The 20,855-nt window shown below is 42.7% G+C and overlaps 2 protein-coding genes across 3 annotated transcripts; one reads left to right on the plus strand and one right to left on the minus strand.

The window, feature by feature from the left end:
* The first annotated feature begins 78 nt into the window (after positions 1-78).
* Positions 79-7,843, plus strand: LOC133886231 (uncharacterized). Of its 2 annotated transcripts, none has more exons than XM_062325967.1 (14): positions 79-561; positions 844-943; positions 1,033-1,160; positions 1,373-1,541; positions 1,642-1,754; positions 3,024-3,107; positions 3,183-3,231; positions 3,318-3,409; positions 3,837-3,966; positions 4,121-4,197; positions 4,273-5,906; positions 6,144-6,560; positions 6,640-7,378; positions 7,508-7,843. In XM_062325967.1, the coding sequence occupies exons 2-13, from the start codon at positions 851-853 to the stop codon at positions 7,179-7,181; spliced, it is 3,528 nt and encodes a 1,175-aa protein (XP_062181951.1). In that variant the 5' UTR covers positions 79-561; positions 844-850; the 3' UTR covers positions 7,182-7,378; positions 7,508-7,843. The 2 variants fall into 2 exon arrangements, with proteins under 2 accessions (XP_062181951.1, XP_062181950.1); XM_062325966.1 differs by having other exon boundaries at positions 80-441.
* Positions 7,844-8,254: 411 nt separating this feature from the next.
* On the minus strand, positions 8,255-14,556 carry LOC133886646 (probable LRR receptor-like serine/threonine-protein kinase At1g67720). Its single transcript, XM_062326383.1, has 15 exons — positions 14,164-14,556; positions 13,325-13,859; positions 12,468-12,973; positions 12,211-12,343; positions 12,055-12,126; positions 11,906-11,974; positions 11,758-11,829; positions 11,439-11,507; positions 11,111-11,265; positions 10,795-11,036; positions 10,227-10,353; positions 9,685-9,750; positions 9,402-9,585; positions 9,178-9,313; positions 8,255-9,104 (listed from the first exon to the last, which is right to left on the minus strand). Exons 1-15 carry the CDS (start codon positions 14,249-14,251, stop codon positions 8,829-8,831), a joined length of 2,730 nt encoding a protein of 909 aa, XP_062182367.1. The 5' UTR covers positions 14,252-14,556; the 3' UTR covers positions 8,255-8,828.
* Between the last annotated feature and the right edge of the window lie 6,299 nt (positions 14,557-20,855).

The raw sequence follows: 20,855 nt of genomic DNA on the forward strand, positions 1-20,855 counted from the left end.
AAATCACCATATCATTAGTGTCGGGCTATGATCACTTTGTCTAACTTCTCGACTCGAAGAAGAAGAAGAAGCAGCGATATGCCATTATCTATCACTAGAAAGAGAAAAATGGAGAGAGGGGTGGAATGGAAAAGGGCCACAGACAAGACAAGCCTGATCCGGCTGCGGCGGCGCTTCTCTCTCCTCTTCTTCCTTCTTCCTTCTTCCCCAGCGGAACCGAACCGCAGATACAGATACTCTCTCCTGGGCTGTTGCGTCGCCTCCGCCGCGCCTGCCCTACCAAAGCCAGGAAAGGGACCAAGTCCACCCATCCATCCCTCCTCCTTCGATTGACTCCACCCACCCCCGCGCCTCAATAATCGCCGGCTCCTCCCTCTCCGTCTAGGGTTTCCCTCCGGCTCCCCGAATCCCGCAATCGGAGACCGCCTGTCCGCCTCCAATGTGAGTTCCTCCGATCCCTCCATCTACACGCGTTTCCCTTTCTTTTTTGCTCTTCTATTGCCTTCCTTCCCTGGCGATTTGGTAGAATCCGATCGGAATTTCGGATTTTTCTTTCCCCTGGTGCGTCTGCCCGCAGCAATCCGCTTTTCTTTATATGTTTCTACCGATTGATTGATATAGGATGGCTGACTTGGTTGAATCCATATTCTCTGTTTCTGTGTCACTTCAGTCTTTGATGTATTTCTTCCTGTGCTCAAATATACCTGGGATCTCAAGTTCCTGATAGCTTAGGGAATTATTACAGTATGTCTTATATGTTCCGGTCGGGGGCATGTTCGTCTTCCTCATATTTGGATTGCTAACAACTCTTGTCTCTCTTCATTCTGACTTCTCATCCATCAGGACGACCATGAGCGACGACGGAGACCGCACCTGCCCGCTCTGTGCTGAGGAGATGGACATCACTGACCAGCAGCTCAAGCCATGCAAATGCGGCTACGATGTAATCATCCTATCATATCCATCACAGTGGCCCCCTTGCCGCTATGCCCTTCACAGGCTGCTATTTACTCAGTCCTTTTTTGTATGCAGATTTGTGTCTGGTGCTGGCACCACATCATAGATATGGCTGAGAAGGAGGAAACAGAGGGCCGCTGCCCTGCATGCCGCACACCCTACGACAAGGACAGGATTGGAAAGATGGCTACCACTTGTGAGAGGTCTGTCTCAAACTTTCAGCGATCATGCTTTCTTTCACCCTCCAAATGCTTCCATGCATTTGGGATTATCCTTTTAGCTTAGAAAACATGCATAGACCTTTTCAGCTTTTATCACAATTCAGTTAACTTGACCCATGCGTGAAAGTTGACTGATATGTGAAAGCTGTATCGCGATAACAAGTTCAAACTTATGTTTATTTTGATGGAAACAGGACGGTGGCAGAGAAAAATGCAGAGAAGAAGCAGAAGACCCAAAAGGTCAAACCAAAGGCACCAGCAACAGCAACTGTGGAAGCTAAGAAGCATCTGGCTAGTGTCAGGGTTATCCAGAGAAACCTGGTCTACATAATTGGGCTACCTGCGAATTTATGCAATGAGAGTGTAAGCACCATATCATTGTTTACAACTAGATCCATCCAAGTTGAGTGATATGTTTTAATTTTAGTTCTCATATCAACACTACTGTTACCTTTTGTTTTAGGTACTTGAGCGCAGGGAATACTTTGGTCAGTATGGGAAGGTTCTGAAGGTTTCAGTTTCCCGTCCAACTGGGCCTCCTTCCCAGCAGGCATCAGCAAACAACAATATCAGTGTGTATGCCTCTTTGAACCTCATGCCACACATGCATGATCTGGTCATATGCATAGACATTATTAACTTATTAAGTTTTAATAATTATTTTTGTCCTTTTTGCAATTGCATGTTCCAAAGTTTTATGCTTTCTTGTACTGCTTATTCTTCCTAATACTAGAGCATTGATACTTAGGTGTTGTAGGAAATTAAAGTGAGATTTCAATTATGTCCATGCTCCTGCAAGTAGCACAGTCACTTTCAGGTTAATCTGACCTAGTTAACTGTGTGGGCCACTTGATTTACATAGCCATGCATGATACCCAACATAGCCAACATAGCAGATGTAGCTTTTTATTGCTGTAAAATTCTGGGATTTCAGATAGATTCAAGGTGTCTATTTTAGCATGGCATGATTTCTGCATCATCGGTGATATACATCTGATTCTTATGGATGGGACATTCCCATATTTCTGGACTGACTTCAGAACCTGTAATCCTGCATGTGTAGCTATTGCCTATTGGATTTTGCTTAGAATTCATCTCTTTATGAATTGCCACATTTTTCTTGGTTTCAGTGCTTTGTAGTTCTCCAAGGAAATATAATACTTGTTTTCTTATTTCTGGGTTATTTCTCTTTGGGAATCCCAAGACACTGGCTGGATATATTTGGAAACTGTGTTATGCCAGAAATATGAAAGCATGGATTGTAGAATAACTTGGGAGATACAAATTGAGGCTCTAGTTTGAGTGCTTTGTAGTTCTCCTGGATATATTTGTTGAGGATCTAGAGAATCATGGTTCTCTGTTTTACATGATCAAGGATTGCAACCTTTCATTAGCCCATCAATGACTTACATATGTGTTAAATGCTTTTGTCTTTTAATTTTGGTCTGCTAAACTGTTTAAGAACCTTTGGGTATTGATTTTCTTAGGATTTGTTGCAACAAATTATTCCCTCCAGTCACAAATATAAGTGATGGTTTGGGTTGCGTGCATTCAAAGAATCTAAACTTTGACCATCAATACCTCTTTACATATTGAGATTGAATATTTGAAAATGATATGAGCAGGTTTATCTTAAATAGTACTATTGTAATATTATAATTTTTCTGTACTATGTGAATATATTGCGATAGAAACTAGCAGTCAAAGGTACATATTGGTGACCGTGTCTATGTCCAAAACATCACTTATTTGTGACTGCAGGGAGTATTCTGTTTGCATAGGACTTAGATACAGAAGTTCAGCTCTTAATTTAAACAATGGCTGATTACTGTCAAATTTGTACAGGTATATTACTTATGCCAAAGAAGAAGAGGCCATCCAGTGTATTCAAGCTGTACACAATTTTGTCTTGGAAGGAAAAGTTTTAAGGTGAGCTACTATACTTTGTTCTCTTCCAGACGTTTTACGCAACATAGTTAGTCTAATGGTTGTTGACCTTTGCAGAGCATGCTTTGGTACTACGAAGTATTGCCATGCATGGCTGCGGAACGTGGTAAAATTGCTGCTTCATTGTGATAGCTTCATCTACTAGTACTCTACCCGGTGCTCTCATTCTGAGTGTTTCTTGATTTTTCTCAGACATGTGGAAATCCAGATTGTCTCTATTTGCATGACGTAGGCAGTCAGGAAGATAGTTTCACTAAAGATGAGATCATCTCAGCATATACGAGGTAGTACTGAGCTATTTTTGACAGGCATTGTGGAATATTTGTTTCCTTTTCTGCTTGCTTCGTCTCTTTTAGCTCTAAGCCACCGTGCCAGTCCTGGCTATAGCTATCCTTTTCTGCCTAGGCTACTTGTACTCATACTGTGGCTCCGTTTGGCATTGCGGTTGCTTTTGAAAATCACCTTTTATTGTTCTACTTTTGGATATTCTAGTTAGTTGAAAGCATATTCCTTGGAGCCATACCAGCAAAATCTTACTCTGTATAAGCTGTTAGTGTTCCATGTTTGTTGATTTTGAAAATGGTATGGCTGCTTTAATGCGGATGTTAATATCTTAGTACTGCTTTGGTGAACTCTTGTCCCTGTGTGCTAAAACAACACTTTTATAGTTTCAGTTGATACTTTCTATTCACTCTTTTATATTCCTATCAGGACTAGGGTGCCTCAGATGGCATCCAGTGTTTCACGAAGACGTGCAGGGACTTTATTGCCTCCTCCAGCAGATGATTCCTCTTACAGTGGGGGGGTTTCAACCAGGCATGCAGTCAAGAATGGAGCACTCGTATGTTCTTTATACTGAAGTGAAAATGCATTGGAAGCCATGTCTTTTTTTTTTTAATTTCATGTTGCTTTCTGGTCTAGGTTAAATTGTTGATATTCTCCATATTTGTTGGTTTACATGATGTTCCTGCATTTACTGGCCTTCTTCTGTACAGAATACCACCAACCAGCCCAGACTTTCACCTCCGAACAGTAGTTCTGAGAGGTCCATCCTTCCACCAGCTGCTCCGTGGTATGCTACCTCTAGGAGTCTTTTGTTATATATAGAAAATGTGAACTACGTTGCTGATTTTTTTTGTATTTGCAGGGGGCATCGTGACTTGAATGCCAGAACAACAGCTACCGGGGTGACATCGTCACAGTCTCTTACAAAATCAAAATCGGAGCCAGAAAGTTCTTCAACAATTTCAAATACAAGAATACCTTCTTCATGGAATGACGATACAAGTACAGTACCAAACATGTCTGAAGGATGGCAAGTGTCGGAACAAGACAGTGCATCTAAAACCGTGGAGCCATATAAGCCTGGTATTGCGAAGGAAATACAAGCTCTATCATCACTGGAGTCATCGCTGGACATAGACTTCTCCACAATACCTTCAGCTTGGAATGATGATGACATTGTAGTATCAGATGTGATGTCAAAAGGAAACGAGGAAAATGAAGCTGTGAATGGAAATGGAAAGCTAACCCATCTAGCGTCTAAGTCACCAATGTTACCTAAGAAAGACACAACAGTAAACAGTACCAGCAAAAGTCCTTCAGATTTTGTTTCAAGTCTAGCAGTATCTAAATCAGACGTAAAGACTGGTGATGGTGACCACCCAGTTACCAATATTGCTCCTAAAAGCCCTACTTCAAAAGATGTAAACTGCCAATCTAATCATGCTGCCAGTGAGAAAATATTGAAAGATATTGGACCTAGGGACACTGATATTGAGAAGCTATCTGTTCGGATATCTTCAGTAATATTAGATAGCAAAGATGAGGTTCAGAGTATGGCAGGAAATCAACAACCAGATGCAGTGCTACACACTTCTATTGCGGTGCCCGTGGGTCAGAATTTTGACAAGAACCAATCTCATTTGAAGCTTGCTGAGCTCCTGCCTTCAGAAAATAAGGACACTGTTCTTTCTTGTCAATATAGTTCTGATAAGCATCTTGATTGGAGTTCAGAGCTGCAAAGTTGTAGTGTGGCTCCTTTGAATGATACGGTAAATTCTTCAATGAACACTGACAAACATCATATTACGCTGCTGGATGGTTCAGACCTACCATCATATCCATCATTTGACCGTTTTTCTAACACATCACATACTTCATTGCGGAATGATAAAGAAAGTAACCCTACATTGACGATTGGCAGTAGAACTTCCTCAATGATGCAGACCTTGTTGTTGTCTTCAACTGACAACACTTATGCCTTGTTAAATGGAGGTCAAGATGGGCTAGGAACTGTATATACACTTGGTAATGTTTCTGGGCATCCTGGAATGGAAAATTATCAGCCTGGAGCAATGGGTTCAGTAAGAACTGATAGCGTAGGAAGTTTTGACAAGACTGTAAGTGTAAATAAGGATGAGAGCAGAATAATTTCTGATATCTTGTCATCAGAGTTTAATCCATGGGATAAGTCGTACTCGACTGCTAACAATTTTGTTAGGATGCTTAGAGAATCTGAAAATAATGATGTGCCTTTCACCGTGCCTTCATGGAAATCAGGAACCAGCAGCAAAGAGTCTAGATTTTCATTTGCTAGACAGGATAACCAAGGAAACTTCTTAGATTTATCTTTCAGAAACTGTGGTAGTGAGCAGAATTTCAGTTTGCTATCCCAGAATTCTCGTGGAAATGTTTGTCAGAATGGCCTTGCATTCCATTCCCTAGAGAATGATTTTTCAAATAGCAACCCTCTTGCTCTGTCGGATATGACTACTACTGGTGAGTACTATGATACCTGTGACTTCTGTGCCTGACTGAGCAGAATGATGTGTTTTAATATTGTTATTGAATGCTTTCGATAGGATTCATTATTTCTCTTTTATCTTATTCTGTGTGCCACACTTTTTTTCATTGAGCATTGGTAAATATTCTAACTCATGCAAATGGATTGCTGATCTATTGGTTATAATTCTGTGATTTAATGTATTGTAACTTATGAAGAATTTGATTTCTCAGGCACATCAAGGTCTAAAATATCTGCACCTCCTGGATTTTCAGTGCCAGCAAGAGTCCCCCCTCCTGGATTTTCTTCTGGATTTCCATCCCAGGATGGTTTGAATCCCCCTCCTGGGTTTTCTTCTGGAATTTCATCTCAGTATGGGTCTATTCCCCCTCCTAGATTCCCTACTGCACTTTCTTCTGGAATTTCATCTCAGGAAGGGGCTAATCCCCCACCCAGATTCCCTTCTGAATATTCTTCTGGAATTTCATCTCAGGAAGGGTCTAATCCCCCACCTAGATTCCCTTATGCATTTTCTTCTGGATTTTCATCTCAGGATGGGCCTAATCCCCCTTCTAGATTCCCTCCTGCATTTTCTTCTGGATTTTCATCACAGGATGGGTCTAATCAGGTGTATGGCTCAACATACTTAGGTTTGTTTACTGTCTCAATATTTTTTGCTTCTTCTCCTAAAGCAAGTTGAATTTCTCACACTTTCGCGGCACTTGGCAGAAACTCGTTTCCGTGATAATCTTTTGGGTGGCAACACCAATCATTATGAACCTCAGTTAGCCAGACACACAAGTGACATAGAATTTATTGATCCTGCTATATTAGCTGTGGGCAAAGGGCGGATCCCTGGAACTGGCGATTCCGGGCTGGAGATGAAAAATACCCCTGGTTTTACAGCACAGTTGCAAACATCAAATAATGATCCGATGGTTCAGTTACTCATGCAACAGAATGCGCAGTCTTATGAAACCACGAGATTCACAGAGCATAGTCAAGGTGCATTCAACCTTATGAATGATAATTATATGGCATCCCGACTTTTACCACAGAACCATGGTTCTCTATCCCCTTATGCACAGATGCCACCCCAACAATCTAGAAACCCACAGCTTACAAATGGTCACTGGGATGGCTGGAGTGATTTGAGACAAGGGAACAATGCTCCCATGTCAGACATGTCGAGGATGCTGTATCCAACTGAAGCGAACAACTTGCACATGCTGGGTTCAAATATTGTTTATAACAGAGCATTTGGAATGTGATTGTCCGGGAGATGGGACTTTGATCTGACATCTTCTAACTTGGGCGTTTCTCTGGTTCTGAAAATAACTGGTTGCACAGAGCATAGTATACCTCAGCTGGATAATGGTGCTGTGCACATGAGTGTTTTATTTGGAGGGAGTGGATTCAAATTAACCAACATGAACCTGAGTTTTTGTCCAGTCCTTCCAAATACCAGGTATGCATGTCGCTATACTATTGAGTTGGTGGAATTTGGACGTCATTCTTTGTTAATATGTAATATTTGCAGGTTACTTGCTACAGCCCTTTCAATTTAGTAACCTTTGCTTTATTGCTTGTTCATCAGGTTCTCTTTCATGCGAAGTTGTAGGAAAGATGCGTCCAGAACAGCAGGTGGCCGATGAAGTACATATATACATGTGGTTTGTGGTTGCAGGTATTATGTGAGGGAAGGAAAGCTCAATAAGCTGGCTTGAGAAGATTGAATCAACTGTGTATGAAACATCTGGGTTTCTTGTGTCGTCCATAACCTATTGGTGATGTTGTCGTGGGTTGAGAAACCAAAAGTAAGAGTCCCCTGTTTGTACATGATTTGTTTCTGTAACTTGCTCCTTTTGTTGGTGCACAAGACAGGGGCTGAGCTTTTGTTGACAAAAAAATACATGCGGATTGGTGTGTCTAAGCCATGCCTTTTTTTTTTTTTGCACGGAGCATGATAAAAGAAGATAAAAAATTGAGTTTATTAATTTTGGACATCTCAATATTTATTTATAAATTTATCAATATTTAATATATTCATTTAATTATATGAAAAACAATACTATTTTTATGCATGTATATAATTTTAATATGTAAATGGCAGTAATATGAATCTAACAGAATTTGTTTCATATTTTTAAGATATTTTTCTTTGCATTTTAGATTATCTCAGATGATTTATCAATATAACTAATATTCATTATGACATTTTTCTGGAATTTTCTGAAAATGAAAATTATATTATATGCGTATATATATATATATACATGTACAGTGACCGTATATATGCACACATATGTAGGACCTATTGCTACAGTACCTTGATCCCTGGGCGAAAATGAAAATTATACTATACATGTAAATATACGTATATATAGTAACTGTGTTATGCACACATATGCAGGACCCATTGCATTGTTACACTAGCTACAGTCCTCGACTCTGATTGGCTTCTGATTCTTGGACCTTAAATATGTAATAGATACATGCGTATTGTTGGGTGCTACTGTATTAAAGGAGGTTTACAAGTCATCTGCTGTTAACCACTAGGTATCTGCTGTTAACCACTAAGTATCGTACCAAACCTGGCCATTAGACAACATCTAGTGTAGTCGCCCATCCTATCACATTTGGGATTTCCCATTGATGCCTGCCTGCCTTTGATGAATGATATCGTTGTCTACAAAGAAAGCACGTCTTGATCATCTCTTGCCTTTTGTTTTCATTTCGGTAACAAATGATCAATCACCGAGGATTTGTTTCAAACTTGCACACATGATTTGCCAAAACTTCCCGTTTGCTTGCTAGCTAAACGACCTTCCATAACTCAAGGAAGACAAGAGAATAAGTAAGCAGATGAAACTGCAATCCTCGTCTGGGACTGAGACAAGCCATACATGCAGATGCAGCTATCTGAGACCCGGCCGCATGTCCAAGGATGATGCATTCTGCTCACATGACTTGGACATGAGCTGCTGTTGCATCTGGGGTCCCCGCTCGATGCTGATTGCGTCCTGGATCTCCTTGAGCACCTCCGAGATGCCTGGCCTCTGCGCGCCTTTGGGCTTCACGCACATTATGGCTACCTCAGCCATCTTCCACACCGACTGCAGGTCGTAGCCACCATCTTCCAACGATTCGTCAACCATGGCGTGGATGTTCCCACTCTCGATGTGCGCTCGAGCCTGCCAATTTCACGAACAAAATGTCGGAGAAAGGAAACAATGTTAGGGCAGAAAGTCTCTTCTCTTCTCTTACCCACGCAACAATGTTCCGGCAGTTGAGCCCAAAGCTGTCATTCGAGATTGGCTCCTGCCCTGAGATGAGCTCAAGTAAAATCACGCCAAAGCTGTACATGTCGCTCTTCTCTGTCAGCTGCTGCGACACATAGTACCTATCCACAACAAAAAGATCAAAGTTTTCAGTCGGAACCAGATGTTACAATCATATCATATGAAACACCTCGGATTGCTTCGCCTTACTCTGGGTCCAGATACCCAACTGTCCCTCGAACTATACTTGACACATGAGACCCGTCCACTGCAGGTTTCGATAGCCCAAAGTCTGCAACTTTTGCTCTCATGTTCTTGTCAAGGAGAATGTTACTGCTCTTGAGGTCTCTATGAATGATTGTTGGGGAGCATCCTGTATGGAGATACTCTATGCCTGATTTTTACAATTTTACATTCAGAATAGTGCAAGCCAGGTTAATTGTTCATATTTAATCTGCAAGTAGGAAAAATGCAAAGTAGAAAGACTGCAGACCTTTTGCAGCATCTTCTGCAATCTCAAGACGCTTAAGCCAGCTGGTTATTTTTTCATCAGCAGCTCCTGTGAACACCAGCAAAAAGTTTACACTCATTTGTATATGTTTTTCTACGGGGTGCAGTCATCTAACAGTTCATGTTGCTGCTGAGGTTGATCATTGAATAATCAATCTCAAACTGGAGATATTCCTTTTGGGAGGTAAACTAGAGATATCTGATGCATGGACAACCACATCTCAATCTGTGGGCAGTACTAAAATTTCTTAATGTTCTATATTTAGATTCAATTTAAGGTAACAAATTGGTCAAAGTCAACATAGAACAAAAAGCTTATATATCATTAAGGAGAATTTGATCCAGTCACAGGTTTGAGCTCCAATCAATTAAGCAAGCTCTAACGCACTTCATATGCAATCATAAAGATCCTAAAATGCAACAATACAAGGAACATTTTGCTTGTAAGAGAATCACTAACTACCTATGGACAGTTTGCTGTTGATTCTACAAACTAGATTTACCACCAGCGGGAAGGGAACTTACCACGAAGGTGTTCTTTTAGTGTTCCATTATGCATGAACTCATACACAAGTATGTTTTTTCCATCTTGCTGACTGTAACCAAGGAAGGTCACCAGGTTTCTATGATGTATTCTGGAAAGCAATGTTACCTGAAACAAGAACTCATCCCAGTAACTTATTAATTCATCACAATAACCATGCAGAAGAAAAATCATGCATGAAAAATGGTGCATGCAATTCTTTCGTGATACAGCTGTTCAGTAGACCTAGACACACAGGACAATAATGGGCACGAATAGTGATACAAATGCAAGAACACTTGAAATGACATCCTTCAGGGAGCTGCTCATTATGAATCGCAGGAAGATAAACAGAAGGGTCGCATCTGACTATTTTTTAAAATATACTGTGGCTATAAAGATATGCAAGTTTTTTCACCTTCAGCAGGAGAAACAATCCCCTGGCATACCAGGCTCTAGTTTCACCTCAGGGTTTCGTTCTTCCAAGTTCCAAGCAGTACTAAATGAGAGCTATCTTTATTTTTTCAACACTTGTAGGAGAAACTAAATAAGGCTAGAACAGCAACAGACCTCATTCAAGAATTCTCGGATGCCCTGATAGGAGTCATTTGTGAGAAGCTTGACTGCAATCTCTCTCCCATCTGTCAGCTTTCCATAGTATACTATGCCAAACCCTCCAGAGCCAATTATTCTTTTGAATTTTTCAGTAGCATCTTCAATTTCAGATAAAGAAAATCTGTGCGCTGATTCTGTAGCTACTTCACTGAAATATGAGCCTAGTTTTTTTGCTGGTGCTGTAATAACAACAGTGTCTGCAGATGGCAAAAGAATCACTGCATGCCCTTACATAATACAAGACATATCAGTTGAGCTAAAGAGTGCATACCATCTGAAGGTTTCTTCTTTCTCCTACATGTAAACAAATAACATCCAATAGCAGCACCCAATAACACAATGGCTCCAATCACCACACATATAATAATTATTACAGCCTGGCTAAGGCCATTGTTTACGATGTGAAGGCCACTGTTGCCTGAGAAGCTACAGGCAGGTAACAAATTAGAACAGATGGGACCATCCTAAGAACAACATAGCTATTTGATAGACATATGGAAGCATTTTAGTGCCGCAGAAGAATGAAGCTGGTCAAGCCACTGTAGTGTTCAAAAGCACATCTGAAATTAATAATATGCTTGAGGGAAATTGATACTAACTTGAAAATGATGCTTCTCTTGAAAAGTGCTCTTGGAACCTGTCCGGACAGCTTGTTGTTCTGAACATACCTGCAAAGGTTTTAGCTCATAAGAGCAGTCCGTTTGTTTCCATAACGACCCTTGAACAGTTGTACTTGTATGAAAAAAGACTAAACCACTAGCATCAATGGTCATTCGAGTTTCTTGAGCAGAAAAAACAACAGAAGTGAATACAAACAGAGAAAAGTCAGAAAGGAAAAAAGAAGAAATACTATACTTCCTCTAAACTGTGGAATGAATTAACGGAATGACAAAGTGCACACAGAGATGTCGAACTTACAACTCTTTCAAGTTAGGTAGATCTCCCAGAGAAGGTGGCAATTCACCAGTTAATTGATTGTTCTCAAGGTGACTGGAATGGCAAAAAACACCCTGTGTTAGTAGAATAAATTCGGAATAACATATTATCAAAATATCTGGAAACTCACATATACTGCAAATTGTGGCATTCGCTGAAATCAGGAACTTGGCCAGAAAATGAATTACCATCGAGCCTTCTGCATTAACAGAAACAAGTAGATCAGACAACAGAAGCTAAATAATTACAGAAGGCAAATATAAACTATTCAGTCCTTACAGCTCAACCAGCCCTGATAACTTTGTCAGTTCCACCGGGATACTTCCTGTAATGTTCTTCCCAGACAATGTGCTGCAAGAAACAATTCTTCGGTGTCAAATACTATTACATTAAGCAAGACAAAAAATTGAAGGCAGAACAATATGACTATCATACATTGAGAATACCCTTGGAGCAGCTTCTGAACTGCATTGCACCCAGGACCATGATGCTGGTAAGCACGGATCACCACCCTCTTGTGCCCAACCTTCTTGTGAATATCGTGATACCAAACTAGCCATGGTATTTGCTGTGAATGTTACATACACCAATTTAGTACCAAAGTGGATTTCTTGTTTATTGTACAATGCTGAAACATAAGATTGTTCTAGCCAGGAAAAGAAACAGTAGCAAAAATGTGCACAATTCCTTACCATCTTGAGATCCCATAGTAATTTGGACATATTTGTAAATCTCCATGGCATTCAAAATTGGCCCCTTTGAAGAATCATCCGTCTTCTTGAACCCAAAGGAGAAAACAAAAGGAAGTGACATATTCGTGTAGCCAGGTTCATACAGACGATATTTCCCCTGAGCATTCTCCTCCACATCAACGGTTGGTTTACTGAATGCTGGCATGCCTGGGATCACTAACTTAAATTTTCTAGTTTCATTTGGTGCCAAATCTTCGATTTCTGCAAAATATGAGACTCCCCATGCATTTCCTGGGAAGCCCTCCAAATCAAGGCGGTAGTTCAAGGACCCATCCTGGCCAACTACTGCTGTTTGCATGACCGTTTCAGGTGGTTCTTCGTTGGTACCAACGAATATGGGTTTTGCAGTTGATATTCTTTTAGTCCCTGGAGCAACGTCAACAAGGTAATTTGCTCTCCTCACAGAATCCGATTCCCATATTCTATCAAATGGATCATCAGGGTATCTGTGCAACAAGAAACAGTACCCTTCAGTCTTCTTTTGCATGAAACGAAACATAATTCTGGTTATAATTTTGAAGTCATGACAGTAAAGTGAAGTATGATTAGAACTTTGTTATGTGGCAGCACAGCACACAATCACACAGTACAGTAGACCTTTGACCTCATCAGGAAAGAGAATCATAACAAAATTACACCCATCCGTAGTTTTACTCACACGATATTCTGTAAACTGTTAATGTTAAGTTTATAAGTAGAGTAAATCTAAATTTGGACACAGAATTCTAGCTTTGAATTCTGATTGGAAGCTATCGACAATGTAAAGGCATGAGTATGGTGTTGTGCAGTAGTAGTACCTGACTGACTCGTTACTTTCTGCGCCAAAATTTATCCTTGCAGACAGTGTAAGAAAGAAGCGAGCCTCATCAGTGGTGTAGTAGAGTGAACCGTTAAATTGGCGAAGCTCAAGGGTAGAAATGAAGGGCTGCCCTGTACTAGCATTAGAGAGGCAGACACTGAGTGTCGGAGCAGCGGCCAAGATGACTGCTTCCTCGACTACTGGGGTGGTTGCATCATCGATTACAATGGTGGACCAGGAAGTTGCTCCGAGGGAGAGGTCGAACTTTGGGTAGACATTGCTGTTGTCAAAGTTACCATAGAGGAAACTGGCTCTGACGAGGTAGCGTGTCCTGTTCCTGACGTTCATGGTGTAGCAGTACTTCCGGTTGTCTGCGGGGAAATAGCGCACCGTTGAGAACTGCTTCTGCAGGTCGTTCTGGACCAACAATTGTGCTGTCTGGCCACCGGAGACGAAGTTAGCATCAGAAGTCCACTGGATCCCGATGCCATCTGTGTGATCATCAGCTCCCCCACAGTCCAAGCTAATGAAACCTGCAGGATCGAAAGGGCAAGATGGATGGTTATGTGAGGTTACAACAGTGTCGTCTGGGAAGCCTGATTGCTTAGTTAACCTAGTTAGCTTAGATGTATGTAATGCAAGCTCAAGCTGTGGGGGAAATCAAACAATTGCAGCTGTGGTCATGCACATGCTGCCTGCAATTTGGGAAATCTCCTTGAAAAGTTGGAATATTTGCCCATCTATGGCTATGAGTATGAAATGTGTAAGCAGAAAAAGGACGGCGCCGCCCTAGACAAAATCTAATCTTTGGAGACGAGAATGGATGGAAGGGCTCACCAGGCTGGGCAGCGGACGGTGAAAGGAGGAGGAGCAACTGCAACTGGAAGTGGAGGAGGAGAGCGGCGGCGGCGAAGGTGGAAGCCATGGAACTTGCTCCTCCTTTTTCGCAGTGTCGCAGTGAAGGGAGGTTCGGACTAATTTTCCTCCCCAAAGCAAAAGCCAAAGCTCCTCCTCGTTGATAGCAACTGCGGGAATCTTGTTTTCTTTTCCCCTTAGTCGGACATCGCACACATGATTCGACTCCTCCAGATCATTATCCTCTCAACTGACCAAGAGCAACAGGATGGAGACGAAGAAGATTCTACTATATTTTCTACCAGCAGGAGCAGGGGAAGGAGGTTTTTATTTTTTGATGGCAGGAGCAGGAGCTGGAGTACTTCATGGATTCATGGTGCGCTAGCTCTCCTTTAACAAATAACAGAAGTGAGTGCTCGGCTGATTGGGACATAAATCCAGACAGACACACATGTAAAAAAGAAAAAGAAAAAAAGTCTAGTTTGCACACCCCTTAATTTGTCGCAGAATCCGATTTACCTCTTGAAAACTCGAAAACCAGAAATTATACACGCATCAACTCCTGATCACTCTTTTCACTATGGTTTTGTGCCACGTCACCTAATATTTGTGCCACATCACCTAGACTGGGTCCACCCATCAGCATCTTCGTCCGCAGCTCGCCACCGTGAAGCCCATCAAAATCCGTCACCATCTTCGTTGAGCCCCTCCTCATCTTCTACCTCTCGCTCTGCAGTGACTAAAATGGTGGCCCCCATAATTCCATGTCCTCATCTTGAGCCAAGGGAGCAGCTGATGCTACACAACAGTTGTGCAGATGTTGGCACCGGCCACATTTGCCAGCGTCGCGGGGGTGAGGAGGTGGGGATGACAACAATTGGGACAGAGAGAGGGATAGAGAGGAGAGGAGGAATAAGACATGGAGGTTGATAGGTGGGCTCGGTTTGGGGACATGGCACGAAAACCAGGTGACGTGGCGCAAAACTAGGGTAAAAAGAGTGGAGGGTGGTAGTTTGCCCAATATTGAGAGTTGAGGGGTGTATAATTATTTGTTTTTGAGTTCGAGGGGGGATCAGATTCTGTAACAAGTTCAGAGGGACGAATTGGACTTTTTCAAAGGAACAGAGAGAGATAATGTGTGGGAGGCCGGGTGGAGTAGAAACCAGTCCGGAGGAAAATGGGCAACCAGACTATGGAGGAAGAGAAAAAAAAAACTTGTAGGGTGGGATTTCATGCGAAACGAGTTCGAATTGCTTGGTTGATTGTGTCCTCGTAACATATAGCAAATCAATCTGTAGGCAACATCAACTTTAGGAGGAAAGCTAAAATTTTCATGACAACATTCGTTGTTTAGAATGTGGCCATATTTTGGCCGAGCCAATTCAAATATGAGAAATTTAGCCACCCTTAGATTCCATCGACATTGTTGATGTAGGATTCGATTTTTGATAAAATTAATGAAAGGCCGGGTTTGTCGGAGCAGAGGCTGCTAGCAAATTTAATAGTTTGAGGTTGTAATTTGGACAACTTCAGAGTTTCAGTTTGTCTTGGCATGGACTGAGATCATATGCTAATCTCGCAGTGGTCGCACGATTACAATCCGACAGCCAACGGACCCAATTGCAACACTGAACAAAATCTTGGTCGCTCGTTGCTAATTGCACGGCAAAATACTTGGATTAAGATCTTGGCATGGGGGGAGTGGATTTTAGAGAGGCGATCCTGGCATCGCGAGAGAAAGTGTTGACGGAAGGGAGTCCCGACGATTCTACCAAAGATCCAATGGAGGAGTGGTCGACAGTGGGGCGTGCGATGATTGATGCCTTCCCTGCTACCTCGACTGCACGTTTTTGGCCGATTTCGGCACAACGCGCGCTAGGGTTTGAAAGTCAGAGTAATTCATCATCGAATTTGCAGCTGATTTCTTGAATTTGGATGGAGTGTCTAGGTGAGAATAGAGTTGTGCAGGATGTCAATCGGTGCGCGTTGGCTAGTTCTCCAAAATCCATGGCGATCACTTTTGGAAGTTTACCGCCGATGCCGATGGATTTGAGGGAGAGATTGAGTTTTGAGCTAAGAAATGTTCGAGTTGATTCTGTACATGAGGAATCTTTGGTTGTGACGAAGGAGAAAGATGCCATTGATGTATCTTCGAGTTCACACCAAGACGGGGGCCCATTGGTTAGCCCAGATACTTCTGGTTTTCTGGCCCAGCCCATGGCCTTTGGTACTTGTGTGGACGACATATATGGGCATTCCTGGTCGAACTCACGAGGGTTCTGGGTGTGGGTTCTGAGTGGGAAAGCGCTCGAGGCGGTGGTTCTAGGTTCCCAAGCAAAGCCGAAGGAGATCTGGCGATTTGGGGCGATGGCATGGTGAATCGTTCGAGCAGTGCAATGTAGAGTTGATTCTCGATCCTTCACGGTGGTGGTTAGAAGCGAGCTGAATTGCAACTCAGGGAAGGAGAAGTCGTTGGTTGGTCCCTCCTTTCGATCTGGTGTGAGAGTTGATCCAAATCGAAGGGATGGGCCTCTGATGGGTAGAGATGGTGAAGATCGGCGACGATTTGGCAAAGATCAACAACTTCGCCGAGAGGGTAACCCCAACTATGGTAGAGATGGTTCTGATTTTTTGGGTAGAGATGGCCCTTCCAACTTCAATAGAGATGGCTCTTCTAGTTTTGGTGGAGATGGTCAGAGAAATTTCAATCGAGAGAGGCAATAGAAATTTGATAGGGATCCAGATTTACAGAAGGTTGGAGAGGATCGATCTATGCGCTCAGACCTAGGTGGTGGGGGGGGGGACTTCCGCTAGACTAACAAAAGGCAACCTGATGAGCGAGATGGAAATTCTTTAGAGTTGGAGCATGAGCTTCGCAACAAGCTCAAAAGAGATCAAGAGGAGAAGCGCAAGGGTGAGGTAGATTTCTCAAAATCTCTAAGAGATGTGGGGCATGAGGGTAAGGGAAAGAACTTTGGTGACAATGCTTTTAATATGTATTGTTATAATTGCAATGAGACTGGACATCACAGAGCTGTCTGCACCAAACCTACCCTCTGCTATAGTTGCAAGAAGACTGGACACAAAGCCACATCATGTCCAGAGAAAAGAGGTCTCAGGGTTTGTGGTTTTGGTATTACAGGGATGTGTTTCTACAGCCTACATATTCCCTATGGGAAAAAGGTTGGTAACAACAAAGAAGTGTTGGGTGTGATCACGGTTCATAAATGCGTCGGTAACCGTTCAAAAATCGCGGTTACCGACCTTCTCGGTCCGGTTCGGTTTCAGAAACCGAACGGTAACCGAAATTTAAATTCAAAAAATTCGAAAAAAATAAAAAAAATCAAAAAAATCTTTAAAAAAACTAGACACAATTCTAAGACCTTATGTGAAAAAAAAAATTCAAAAATAATGTCGTTTGCATCATATTCTATAGGGAGGAAGTTTGAAAAAAATGAAAAAAATTGAAATGTGTGGCTCAGTTATTAACTCATATTAAGGAAAAGTGTAACATGCAAACACATATTTTTCTTGTGTAAAACGTATTTTAAGAGAATCTTTAAAATTGATTTCACTTTATTTAGAGTTTTATTAAATTCTCAGTGGAGCATGTTGGCAAGCATAATCCTCCTCCTCCACATGATAATCCCCCTTCTAAATTTGACAGACACAATGACAAAGATGATGATGAGGGAAAGGACTCTAGAGGGGAATCTGGAGGAAGTCATGATTCTGGTTTTGTAAGATTGATGCAGACACAAGGTGGGGATGATGGGATCAACAAGGGAGGAAACAACAATACTAGCAGTAAAAACATTATGTTGGGGGTGAGAAAACTGATGATCTACAAAAAGAGACATTAAATGTGAAGGATAAAGATAATGGCACCAATGGGATAACAATAGACATAACACAGACTTAGGATTTGGGGAAAGGTGAAGACAAGCTAGAGGTGACATAGGAAGAGATTAATGATCACTTGGAGTTAAATGAATCTCAAGAATTTACTCAGCTGACTGTAGAGGAGGAAGTATAAGAGGAACAAGTGGACTATGAAGTGGACCCACTTGGGAGAGGGAGAAGGAAAATATGCTAAAAGTGGAGGCTAAAGTGGAAGAAAGAGCTAAAGCTTTAGCTCCACTGATGAAGCTAAACCCAGAAAAAGATGCTCAGCTGACTCAACTTGAGAAAGCTGCAGAGATGGATTGCTCTGTGAAAGATAAGTCTGTTCTTACATCTGCTCAAGAGAATACAGATGGTCTTAAGGAAGGATTTACACATGTGACATATAAAAGAAGAGTGGGTCCTGTGGTTGCTCAGAGAATAAGCTCTAGAGTTGCTGATGATGGTGCTCTTGTTCACCTAAAAGCAGAGGCACTCAAAAAACAGAAGAATGACATTTCAGTTACTTCTAAACATAATTATTTTTCTATTTTCAATTCTTTTGATCCTTTATATTTAGCTAGAGTTGCTCTTTCCTGTAAGATCAATATGGGTAATGATGAAAAAATAATCTATAAAAATATCTCTACTATTCAAGCTAAAGAGATAGCTAGGGCAGCCCTTGCTGAAGCTAGAGAGAAATTAGACGATTCAAATAAGGGGAAATTTGCTATAGGACACAGTTTAATTGTGAAATTTTCTAGAGGACACCGTTCTTTTATGGTTTTGCTGCTGGACACCATTCCTTTGTGGTAATTTGCTGGTGGACACTGCATTGAATATTTTAATCATTTTTTTGGGGTGGGGGGGGGGTGGGACATGCTCCAAAGGCAGAATTGCCCTTGGTTCCTTTCATCTTACAGCTGGGCCCCACTTCGATTCCTCTCCCCTTCTTCCACTTCTCTGCAGCCGCCACCACCATTGCCGTAGTCGCCGAGCTTTTCCCTGCCGCCCACCGCTCAACCATCGACGAGCCGCTGCAGGAAGGTCGCTCACGATCTCCAGGTTCCATTTCTGTCGCCGGTTTGTCATCTCTCTGTTGCATTCCCACGGGCGCTGACCTTTTTACTTGGTCTCAGCCACGAGATCACCTCCACACTGACACCAAATCCACCATGGTCAGTGAACCATTGGCCGATTCTCTTTGTGAACATGTTCTACGCTCCCATGCACACCTCCCTAACCCCCTCTTGACCTGGGTCTGTATCTTACCGTGCAGGACTTGAAGATCTCGTTGCCGCCGAGCTCTGCTAACTTCCGCCAAGGATCTCACCGTCGACACACTGCTCCAGCCCTTCTCCACATCGAGATCTATTTTGGTGATCTTCGCCTCGGTGTGTAGATGCTCGTGCGAGTATGGGTTTGGCTCTGGCCTGTCGCCGTCACGGGTTTCACCGTGAAGGCCAAGCGCCACCGTGCGGCCTCCCCGCCGTCGGCTGTGCTCCGGTCGAGAACCCCCTGGTTAGACTTGCCGTTGAGCGCTGGTGCTATGGGTGCCGCCGGCGAGGTCCTTCCACCGCGAACCCGCTGAGCTCCACGTTATCTTCTTGTTTGGCTCGGTAGTGGGAACAAGGAGATGGAGGCGGGGAGCAGCCGACCGCTCCCGTGTGCCGCCACACCCTTCGCTACCCGCGTGCAGAAATGACCACGCCGTCGCCGTGCTTGCACGTGCTCCCACCATGTTCTGCGCCGCCCAACCGGCCTGTAGCTCTTTTCTTCCCTGTGAGCTGCTAAACCGTGCACGGGTGCGGGCAACCCTGCTACCCCGCACGTCCTCCTGCAATCCTGTTGCCCCGCACATCCTCCTACATAGCCGCCTACATGCGTCATCCCGACTGTCGCCGCTTGGCTGCCCGCCACGCTGCGCCGTGCCGCTCATCTTCACTGGCGTATCCTTCCTCCCTGGCCGGCTTCCATATCCCCGACGCCCCTCTCCCAGCTAGTTTCAAGGAGGATACAAGGGCATTTCTGTCTACACACCTACTTTCTCTCTCCCTCTAGCACAAAGCGAGTGTCTGACAAATTACAACAAAGGAATGGTCTCCAGTAGCCAAACTATAAAAGAACGGTGTCCTCTAGCAAACTTCACAATTAAAGGAGGATACAATGGCAGTTATTGATCTCTGAATCAGAGGTTGAAATTGAGGAGATTGATGAGATGAGCAATGGTAAATCTCAAGAGATGGAGGTGGACTGCAACAAATAAACTGTGTTGAATCTGGAGAGGGATTTAGAGTGGATTCACTCTCTAGGTTTAGAGCCAGTAAGGAAGAATAAAACAAGAAAGGTTGTGCATAGAAAGAAGATGGGGCTGAGGAAAAAGAATAAATCATCATAATTCTCTTTTGGAATATTAGAGGTTTGGGAGCTAAAGGGAGAAGAAGACAACTAAAAGGCCTTATGACTTTGCATAGAGTGGACATCCTTTGCCTTCCGGAAACTATTAAAGCTGATTACACCATTAGGGAACTGAGAGAGCTGGTTAATGGCCATTTGTTTCTCTTGGAACTGGACTGCTGCTCAAGGTCATTATGGTGGGACTTTGACTGGTGTTAGAGAGGAAGCGTTAGATGCTATTGAGATGGATAGTGGTGATTTCTTTTCTAGTGTCACAATCAAGAGTATAAGAGATAATTTGGTCTAGGAGGTGATAAATGCTTATAGACCAGTTCAGTTGGAAACAATCGTTTATTGATTAGAGGGGATTTTAGTTTCATCAGATACGCACATGA

The sequence above is a fragment of the Phragmites australis genome, chromosome 12 (assembly GCF_958298935.1).
Source record: "Phragmites australis chromosome 12, lpPhrAust1.1, whole genome shotgun sequence".
NCBI classification, from domain to species: Eukaryota; Viridiplantae; Streptophyta; class Magnoliopsida; order Poales; family Poaceae; genus Phragmites; species Phragmites australis.

Excerpts from the sequence above, each read along its gene's own strand:
- LOC133886646 (XM_062326383.1), bottom strand. The coding sequence starts at position 14,251 with ATGGCTTCCACCTTCGCCGCCGCCGCTCTCCTCCTCCACTTCCAGTTG. Across the intron at positions 12,344-12,467 it reads TACTATGGGATCTCAAGATG|CAAATACCATGGCTAGTTTG; the intron begins GTAAGGAATTGT and ends TAACATTCACAG. Across the intron at positions 9,586-9,684 it reads TGCAGAAGATGCTGCAAAAG|GCATAGAGTATCTCCATACA; the intron begins GTCTGCAGTCTT and ends TGTAAAAATCAG.
- LOC133886231 (XM_062325966.1), top strand. Across the intron at positions 1,542-1,641 it reads CGAATTTATGCAATGAGAGT|GTACTTGAGCGCAGGGAATA; the intron begins GTAAGCACCATA and ends CTTTTGTTTTAG. Across the intron at positions 3,967-4,120 it reads CAGTCAAGAATGGAGCACTC|AATACCACCAACCAGCCCAG; the intron begins GTATGTTCTTTA and ends TCTTCTGTACAG.